At 53.2% G+C, this 10391-nt stretch overlaps 1 protein-coding gene across 10 annotated transcripts in view; it reads right to left on the bottom strand.

Moving 5' to 3' along the window:
* Positions 1 to 1816: 1816 nt before the first annotated feature.
* Positions 1817 to 10391, bottom strand: part of NFRKB (nuclear factor related to kappaB binding protein) — a 31040-nt gene continuing 22465 nt past the window's right edge. For all 10 annotated transcript variants that reach the window (XM_081534034.1, XM_081534040.1, XM_081534038.1 and 7 more), the window contains 5 exons: positions 9915 to 10127; positions 6941 to 7708; positions 4253 to 4359; positions 3470 to 3605; positions 1817 to 3362 (listed from right to left, as the gene is read on the bottom strand). In XM_081534034.1, coding sequence (XP_081390160.1) covers positions 3237 to 3362; positions 3470 to 3605; positions 4253 to 4359; positions 6941 to 7708; positions 9915 to 10127 — 1350 coding nt within the window. In that variant the 3' untranslated portion in view covers positions 1817 to 3236. The remainder of the gene's footprint in view (positions 3363 to 3469; positions 3606 to 4252; positions 4360 to 6940; positions 7709 to 9914; positions 10128 to 10391) is intronic.

Below are 10391 nucleotides of genomic sequence, written 5' to 3'. Positions count from 1 at the left end.
GGGGCCCTTCACGCAACAGGACTAGCCTAAGGCCACAAAGTCACTAAGTCCCTAAGCCAGTCCTCAGCAAGACTCAGAGGCCAGCTCCTCTGTTCTGCACCCTCTACTACTGCACACCAACCTGGCAGGGGTCATTTGTGTGAAGCACGGATGCTCTGTGGAAGGAACGCTATACTTACATGACAGGCAGCCAACCTCCCAGGGTGAGCCAGCAGCTCAGGGCTGAAGTCACACCTCGGGGATTAAGAACGAGCTACCTTGAGACACTGAATTCTGAGAAGAGGACCCATGGGTCCCCTTTCAGGATTCACTTTGGTCTGCCTGCTAAGTAGGAACCCAAATGTTCACTGGGCAAGTCCTGAGTGAAGCAAGTTCTACTACTGGTAATTAATGTAAAACATGTTCTTTCCTCAGGGACTGGAGGTGAGAAGAAAGAACCTAGTTCCAGTCTTCCTTTCACCGGGAGGGGACAGAACACTTTAGGGAATTGCAGCATTTTCTCCAAAGTGAGGGATCGAGGTGTTGAGGGTCAGACACAAATGTTAAAACTTGTTTTGACACCCCCTGCACAGTACAGGTTGAGACACCTTCACGGAGGTGTGTATGATGAAGTACAAACCCATCACCATGCCCTGTACCAAATCTAGTCTCAGATACGTGGTCTGAATACTTACACCAGCCTCTGAACCAAATTCTTCTGGATTTGTTCCCCCCAAGCCCCCACGATAGTTCCCAAGTCTCTATAAGACCCCTCACAGCTGGTGCCTGTGCTGGCAGCGTCACTCGAGCAGCTTGAGGGGAGGAGGGGCTGCCACCCTGGGGACCCACAGACAGGCTGGGCAGGTAGCACCAGATGACACATCACCAGGGTTCTGAAAAAAGCCTGTCTGCTAGGATGTAAATGTCTGTGGGCACCGAGGAGACCTGTCAGCGTCAGGTGCCTTCAGCAAAGAAAGCGGGGGTGAGGGTGGAGGCTGGACACATCATTAAATCATTTGTTAAGTAAATTCAGAAGGGGTTTGTTTTAACCAGCAGTAAATACCAGAGCCAGGATTCCTCAAATTACTGCCTCTTTCTCACCCGGAAACCAGGACCCGGGGTTTCCATGTGCAATGTGCTGCAGGGAGTGACGCCGTGCGGATGTGCCCTCCTCCACTCCGCTCAAAGGCCGCTTTCCCTCCCTACAGGCTCCACCTCTCCCCATCATCAACCTCCTCTCTGCGCCAGCCCTCCACCACCCGTCACCAATCTCCTCTCCGTGCTAGCCCTCAACCACCCGTCAGGAGCTCCATCTGGCCCCACCCATTCACCCCTGCAATCTGGCCCCCAGGTTCACCCCTCCCGGCTCGGAGCAGCCACCAGGTCTTACCAGGACACATCACTTCCCCGCAGGAAGGCAGCAAAGAGGGCGCTTGACTTACAACCAGAAGACTGCATTCAAGTCTTGGTCCTCTCTAACCTCAACTCAGACACGGATTCTCTCAATTAAAAGAGGGATGACCGTGCCTGTTTCACAGACCTGCTTTAGGAATCAAACGTCTTTGTGCCCAGTGAGCTGCTCTAACTTTCTCTGCACCACTGCAACTTGCCCGATACTCAGCTTCCACCCAGCAATCCCTCCCAAAGACGCCATTCCACATCTCTGCCCTCCAACTCCACTTCATCACCCTGACCCTGTCAGAGAGTGTCACTGAACTTGCATGGGTGAGGAAAACATTCTTAATAACCTGGATACTTTCCTGAGAGACAGGAAAGCCCCACGGCTGCAGAAAAGCTTTACCACCCAATGCCCACTCCAATATGAAAGAGGCACATATTGTTGACAACCAGTGCTTTTAATTACATTTTAAAACAGCATTCTGAGCTCTGCCTATGGCTCAGTGGAGACTGAGAACCGTGAACATCCAGGAGCTAATGAGAATAAACCCAGACCCATCTCCTCTGCAGCTGCTGCCGCCTCGTGGCCACATACCCCTCGGCCCCACCATATTCTGGTGCAGAAGCAGCGAAGTTCTACTCAACGGGTCACATAGGAAATTTTTTGGACTTGAGGCTGTGCAGTCTCTGTGACAACTACTGAGTTCTGCCTCCTAACTGGAAGCAGCCACAGACCATACCTAAGTGAATGGGTGTGGGCTATGTTCCAGTAAAATTTTACTTACAAAACCGGGTAGCCAGCCCAAGGAGCAAGGTCTGCTGACTCCTGCTCTGGAGCAAAGCAAAACGTATCATCTCTGAACCACAATAAAGCTTGTGCTGCGAAAGCAGTTATATGTCCTGGCCTCTGCCTGCTCTGTCCACTGGCTCTGGACGTACATGTAGACAGGCTTGACAAGGAGGACAGAGTCAGCAGGTGAAGAGTGGACCACAGTCAAGATCCTGACTGCCCGTCTTTAACCAGAGCTGCCACACTAATTCCACTTCTGGGACCCCACATGACCTCACTGCCCACGTTTCTCCCCCACCTCATGGCCACTCTGTTACCATGCAGCTATCAAGTCAGCCAGTAACTTACTAGGAATCTTGCTGTTCTTTCACTCTGGTCAAAAAATTAAGTAAATCTGCCTGCAAGGCAGGAGACCTGGGTTCGATCCCTGGGTCAGGAAGATCCCCTGGAGAAGGAAAGGGCAACCCACTTCAGTATTCTTGCCTGGAGAATTCCATGGATAGAGGAGCCTGGGCTTGCTGCAGTCCATAGGACGGCAAAGAGTCAGACACTACTGAAGCCAACTTAATACACATTTTTTGGGGGTGGGGGCGTGTCTAAGCCCAGGTTTCTACTTGATAGAGATGTACAACAGGTTTTTGCAAAAAATGTTACATAAAAATATCTGGACACAGAACACCGACCCAGACCACCAATCACAGACAAGACCGGGTAAACACAACCCCTGCACAGAACGAGTCTCGCTCACCATACACATACCTGTGACATCAGCCCGTCCCCAGTGTCTCCTCTACGGAGAGCTGGGCTCATGTGACCACGGTGAGTTCACACGACCCCACCAGAGACACTTCTCCTGGACCAGACAGGACAGAGCTCGGGGGCCCAGGACACCTGGCGCAGCCCACTCCCCGCGGAGCGCAGCTGAGCAGCCAACGTCCCATTGCTGGCCTTCCTCAGACAGACACCCACCCAGCCGGGCGGAGCAGGGCAAGTCAGCCACCACGCTCCTGCCCTCCCAGCCTGAAGGCCGACTGGCGTGGCGTCCAGCCGCCGAACATATTCCTGAGAATCACTGCTGCTCGGGCGCCTGCTTAGGAGACGGGGCCGTGGTCACGACGACGGTGGAGACGGCTTTGGAGGAACCGGAGGCTGTTCCCTGCTGGAGGTGGGACGCGGGGACTGTCTGGATGCGCACCTGTTCACAGAAAAAGCGTCCGGTGGGCAGATGGCCAGCGGCCCGCAGTGAGGATGAGCGCGTGGGGAAGGGAGTAGCACGAGCCCCGCGAGGGCACTGGGCCTCACCTGCGTGGCCTGACCCTGCTGCTGGAGCTGCTGCAGCTGCTGGGCCGTGAGGAAGCTGACCGGCTTGTTGCCAGCGATGAGCTTCGCGCCCGCCGGCATAGTGGTGAGGATGATGTTGCGGCCCAGCCCACCGAGGCTGTGGGGGAGAGGCATGAGGCCAGGCCCGAGCCAGGGGACCCCAGCACTAGACTGACAGGACACCAGCCAGAGATCCTCCCTCTTCTTCCAGCTGCCACACTCCCGTGTCAGACAAAGGCCCCTGGTGCTCTGGATCAAAAGGCTGTGTGTCTACTTGGTGACTGGCCGGGGTCAGGATGGGAGTCCGGAGGTGTGTGCTCCCAGCCAGAAACCCAGCCCCAGGGCAGCTGCCCTGAGACCCAGATTCTTGTCTTCACCTTCACTCTCGTCAAGTCAGAGCCACAAAGCCCTGGCCCCAGGGAGGCCCTCGCCCTCTGCACCATCACACCCCAGGGCTTGACTTCGAGAGGAGGCTTCCCTAACAGCACGCTGGTCACCGCCCACTCCACCCAGTGCCTCCTGTCGGTCCCTTGCTCTGTCCCCAGAGCATGCACTACCACCCCATAGACGAGGTTAGTTCACTGTTCCTGCAGCATGAGCCTGTCGGCAGCCCTGACCTCACTTTATCCCCAGCACCTGAAACAACCTGAGGTGCTCGAGACACTGTCGAGCACAATGAAGGAGCCCAGGAAACCAGCCGCCTTCCCCATCCCCTCATGTCCAGGGGCCCCCAGCACTGCCTCCCCCACCCCCCACAGCACTTACTTGGCCCCCAGGTTGCCTTTGATGATGGGGGCTGTGACCACACTCTTGCCCTTCATGGGCTGGCTGATGACAGACAGTGGAACTGTGATCCGTGTAGGCAGCTTCCCCTACAGAGAAAAAGAATCGGGTTTATCGGAAGGAGGAGGCAAGGACCACTACCCGGCGTCACCCAGGGGCCGCAGGGGCCGAGGGGTCCTCTGCGGGGCCCAGTGCTCCTATAGCTGGGGTCCAGGTGAGGGCTCACGTGTTCTACCAAGGGGTCATCTGTCTGTGAGCCTCCTCCTTCCTGCCGAATCAGAGCAGCTGAGTGCACCTGCCGGCATCAGGATAAAACATGTGCCCGAGCCACAAGGGAAAGCGTGTGTCCCCTTCAGCACAGTAGAATCTGGGCTCCCAGAGGGGAGGCTCTCACTCATCCACACACCCTGACACTTGGCACATGGCAGCCGGGCAGAGGACCCAAGCTGGGACAGAGGCGATCAGGAGTTGTCACAGTTAGGTGCAGAACAGGGGAGCATACAGCAGGGCACATTCCCGGGTGCTGTTCCTCCCGGAGATGAGGGAGGTCAGCTGGAGACACGAATACTAAACTTGCCCAAGAGAGAAATGCACCCCACAGTTAAGTGTGGGGGAGGAGCGCAAAGGGAGCTGGAGATGCCTGGTGTGTCTGGAACTTCAGGATGGTCGGGGTAGGTCACTATGGCCACCTGGTTTTAACCTTTGGTTGATAAAATTTATATATGGTAAAATCTTGTGTAAATCTGACTTGAAAAAAATAACTAGAGAGGAGCAGTTGACAAGATGCAAAGAAAAGGAATCAATATTTCCTACAGGCAAGCTGGTTCTACAGGAGCCAGGCACTCAGGAGGAAACCTGTCCCCTGGGCTGGTCACTCATCTCCAAATGACTCCTCAACTGTATGCAGCCCCTCAGGAAGCACTGCACAATGCCAGCAGGCCAGAGAACACAGCCAGGTGGTGACTTCAGGGAACCGACTGAGGGCTGAACTGTTGTCTTAAGAAGCCCAGTGCGGGTAAGACTTCGCAGCAGCATCCACCGACCGAGCATCCCTCTGTGAGCTAACCAGCTGCCTAGGCACCACCCCTCAACCTGCCTGCCCCACCCGGAGCTCTCCGCTCAGTCACCCCGACTGATGACCACAAGCTGGAAACGGTGGGACACACCTGTGTCAGAAGGACTCAAGAGAAAAGTGGATCAAGTGAGCGCCGTTCCCTCATTGCCTTAGTTCTCTGATGTGAGAACCTGAACAAACATCTCCTTTAAAGCCACGCTGCACTTTCGGGTCAGTTGGCTGACTTTACTACCGTATTGGTCCTCCTCTCCCCATCACTCTGGATTTTATCCTAACTGGTGAGGTTTTACTATACAGCTTACTTAGAGAAGTCAGACTGTGTTCTGTACTGTCCAGATGCACCCACCATACAGAACAGTGCCCCTTACCTAGAGGCTAAAGAATAAACACCTGCACCCCAAAACACACCTGTTGATACAGGAATCTGGTTTATGATAAGGGTAGTATCTCAAATTAGTTGGGAAGAGACACACCACTCAACGATGCTGGAATAATGTGAAAAATGTAAGATGAGCTCTATCACACATGACATTCACAGAAATACATTTCAAGTGGATTTATCCATTATACTGTTTTTAAACTCTTAAAAAAATATTTTATGAAAATGAGAGCCGACATCTTCATAACCCTGGGCTAAGGCATAAGACATGAAACCTAGGAACCAGAAAATGCTGATGATCTAATCAGATAAAATACCTGCAGAGCAAAAAGGCTTCATATGCCAGGTTAAAAAATGACAGACTGGAAGAAAATATTTTCTACACATATAAGAACTAATGTGTGGAAAATAGAAAGGTTGGTACAAGCTCACACAACATGAAAATACCAGAAAAACACCCCAGTAAAACAATGGCAAAGATCCCGTTCACCCCTGGAGAGCTCTCACCAACCCCTGACGAAGGGATGCCCATCCCCACCAAAGACCAGGAAAAGAGAAAAGAACTCTCTTCACCAGTAAGACAGGGACATCAAGATTTATAGAACAGGCTCTCAAGTGCTGGTAAGGGGATAAGGGAAACAGAAGGCTAGCTGATGGAGCATAAGCTGGTGTGGTCTTTCTCTGAACACAGTGGGAGTGTCAGAACATTTGATGCATACCTCCCCGACCCATTCCAGGAACCTCCACTCCTGAAACACTGCCCCATGTTCACACAAACAGGCCCCGCAGCACCGGGTGTTAACAAGGGACAGCAATGTCACTAAAAGGGCACAGTCTCTGCGTAGAATCTGGAACAAACCCCAGGACGTACTTTTAAATGAACAAAGCAAATCACGAACAATACATAGACTGAGGTTTCTCATAGGAATCTTAAAAAACTTTGTACATATGTATGAAAATGCTCAGAAAAAGGACTTACATGGCAAAACACCACTAGTGATGAGCCTCATGAAAGGGGAACCAGAGGGTGGGAAGAGAAAGCACATATTTACCCCACGCACCTCTGCGCTCCTTTACTGTTATGAGAACTACTGCCTGTGCCCCATTTTCATAAACGTGTTTCAGAACTAAACAAGAGTCACATAGTGAATAAGCCTGCCCGGGTCAAAAGAGGAGACAGACTGGGCTTCTAGTCTACACCCCTGAAGCTACTCACGGCCTGGGACGTGGAGACAACCGCGGTGCTGACTGGGACCTGCCGCACGGCGGGGGCTCCGGTCCCAATGCTGATGGGGGCACTGGCCGCCCCAGAAGCCACAGCCACGGTCTTGGACACAGCAGCGTTCACGCTGGGCAAGGACACGGCCGACGTATGAACAGTTCCAGACCCACTGGCCACTGAGGGCCCCTGCTTGGTGTGGGCTGCGACCGTGATGGTCTGGCCTGCTTTGGGGGGCATGACCCCCAGGCCCTGCACGATGCGAATGGTGGCAGCTGGTTTCGCTTCCGATGAGGCCACTGTGCTTTTCCCCTTTTGGTCGGCCATGCTCACGCCGAGCGCTGGCATCAAGCGAAAAGCTGAACTCGAGGCTTCCGCTGGCTTGAGATCAGGAGTCACTTTGACCACAGTGGTCCCTGTTGGAGTGGACGATGGGGCAGTGGCCACACCAGCCTTGGCAGGGCTGTCAGCGGTATGAACGGGGTTGGATGTGACGTGGAGGGTTGCAGAGATGCCTTTGCCCGTGGCACCGGCGCCCGTGCCAAAGAGGTCCTGGGTCAGTTTGACAGTGGTGACCTGCGACTTGGCCAGCGTGGCCATCATGTCTGGGGTGATGCGCAGCACCGTCTGGCCCTTGGCGTCCGTGGTGATGGACGAGGGCGGCAGACGCAGCACATCCTTGCCCTGGATCCGGAAGTTGGTAGCTGTGAGGGGGACGCTGCTGCCCGTCTGGGGCTTCACGCCAAGCTGCCCAGTGATTGCCACCTGCAGGGGAGGAAGAGCACTGACACAGGTGTTCTAGGGGCTCAACAGGTTTCAGGGGAAAGCTGGGGAACCTCCATTGCAAGAGATGTGCGTTTCATGTACTTTCCTAACTTTTTACTTTGAAAAATGGAGGACGGTCACCAAAGTAGAGAACAGCCTAACAAAGTCATGTACCACCAAGCTTCAGAAGTCACCACATGGCCAGTGGTATCTATTTTTCCCCACTCTTCAGGGGCCCAGGTGGAAGGAGGGAGGAGTCGGAATATTTTAAAGTAAACCAATAAATATCATTTTGCTCATCAATACACTCATCCCTGGGTATCCAAGGCTGCTACAGTCCTTCACATAAAATAGCCCAGGACCAAACTTAAAAGTTACTATCTATTCTTATCTAATAACCACCTGGTAAATATTATAAGACACGCTCACATTTCTCCTACTGTCTCAAAAACATCTAACTATAGCTGAACCAACCTCCACTTTGAGGCAGCACCAGGCTCAGTGCTGAAGGGCATAAGCCCTAGGACCAGACTTCCCAGGTTTTCACACCAACGCCTACTTACTTACGGCCAACGTCCACATGCAAAAGGTTCCTCCTAGCTGGGGAACTCTGTTTCTCGTGAGCCACCACCCACCTCTGCTGGACCACTAAGTGTCACAGTGCCACCCCCGCCTCACTCCATATCCCCCTGCAGCCTCAGGTCTCCACCCTCAGCAAAAGCAAGGCTGTCTAACAATTACCCATGTTCACTGTCTCCCTGCCTTGCCTCACATTCTATTGTGAACCTGTTCCCCAAAATCCACAACCCATTGTATCAGTCAAGTTCACTCACTACCCCTGTCCACCGAGTGCTCACTTCTCAGGCCTCGTTTCACGTCCTACACATGCCTAGTGCTGGAGCTACACGGCTGCTACCCCTCCCTCGTGGCTTCCCTGCTTCTGCTCTTGGCCCCCAGTGTCCACGGTGTGCAAGCAGGGGTTTCTTTTTTTTTTTTAATTTATATATTTTTAATTGAAGGATAATTGTTTTTCAGTATTATGTCAGTTTGTATCAAACATCAACATGAATCAGCCACGGTTACCTATGTTCTCTTCCACTTGAACATCCCTTCCAGCTCCCTCCCCAAGCAGGAATTTCTTTACGCGCGTAAACTAGGTCAAGTCATCCCAGCCCACAATCTTTCGATGGTTCCCATCACTTCTAAATTAAAGGCAAAGTCTGACCTGACTTAACTGCTGGCAACCTCGCCTTCTAACACCTTCACGCTTGCTCGGGAGCTTCCAACTGCTTTCCTGTTGTTCCTCACACACTCCTGATGGAGGCTTCTTCACGTGCCATTCCCACGCGTGGGAGGCAGGGCCCGACAAGCACAGCACGGCGTGCTCCCCAGCTTCACTCACCTCGCTCATGAGCCCCCTCCCCAGACAGGCCTTCTCTCATCAGCTGCCACCTCAGCCCATCACCCTTGACCCCACCCTCCAACCACTGACCGACTGTCCCGGCCTTACGGCACCTGACCCGGAAGTACGTGCCTGTCCTCCAGCGCTGTGACATGCGACACTACAAGCCTCGGGACAGCAGGGACCCGGTCTGTGTCATTCACCCCTTGACCCCACACCCCACACGGTGCCCGGCACACAGAAAACACTCAAGAAACCTTCGTGTGATGAAGAAATAACTTTGCTTCATCATTAGTGATTCCGTTTCTTCATAGTAAAATGAGAATAACGAAAGTGGCTGCCCCGCAGTGTCGTGAGAACGACAGTACTCAGCATCTACAGCATGTTTGGCACCACGCAGACCCTGCTCTCAGCAGTCGGTGCGATTCTGCCCAACCCATCCCTGCAGCTCAACGGTTACCTTCACACACTCACCACAAAGAAAGCACAGACAGACATGTTCCATTTCTACAAGTAGAAAGTGAAATGCCAGTAACGCCTGTCCAGTTATTCTACAGGGTTTTAGGTAAGCAAATTCGTGAAAAGTTGACTCCAAATCCAAAGATTCAGCTACTAAATCCTGAATTACATGGGAAGGAAGAGAAAAACCCTTTGCAGCATCTCCCAAGCTTGCACTATCCTTGCTGGAAACTCACACTTGAATAGAAATGAACTCAGAATCAGAGGTCACAAACCACTAAGGTCTCCAACTGTCATCTGATTCCAGACAAAGGACTCAGACCAACCCAGAGAAATTTCATGTACCTGCTTGATAATGTTCTGTCCCGCAACGTTCTGAAGAACGGCCGCTGTGGGGGTGCTGGGAGCGGAGCCCCCGGGAGAGCTGGTGGCAGGCTTGCTCGCGGGGTTGGCTGCCGCTGGGAGACTTGTCACCGTGAGCCCCGCCGACCCGGGTCCTGGCCGCTGCACGGTGGCTGTCGCCGTCTGCGCTTTGACCGGAACGGTGGCCATGACTGTCTAGTTCAGGGCAGGAGGCCGAGAGCTTAATTAGATGGGAAGCCACAGATCGGCACCCAGGGAGGTCTCCAGCTGTCACCACCCAAGGTGCACTCCCCTAGGAGGGCTTCTAAGCTTATGGTGCCGAGGGCTCACTACCTCCTGAAATGGACAATGTGGAGCTCTGACGTGCTGGTAGAACAGTTTAACTTTCAGAAACACTTTCATGTCTAACATCTCACTTTAACCATGCAAGGAGAGGGGAAACACCATACCCCTTTACAG

Source organism: Giraffa tippelskirchi, chromosome 10, assembly GCF_054371585.1.
Source record: "Giraffa tippelskirchi isolate mGirTip1 chromosome 10, T2T-mGirTip1v1.2.pri, whole genome shotgun sequence".
Lineage (NCBI taxonomy): Eukaryota > Metazoa > Chordata > Mammalia > Artiodactyla > Giraffidae > Giraffa > Giraffa tippelskirchi.
The sequence above is the reverse complement of the archived record's forward strand: the minus strand, read 5'-3'. Positions and strand labels throughout refer to the sequence as shown.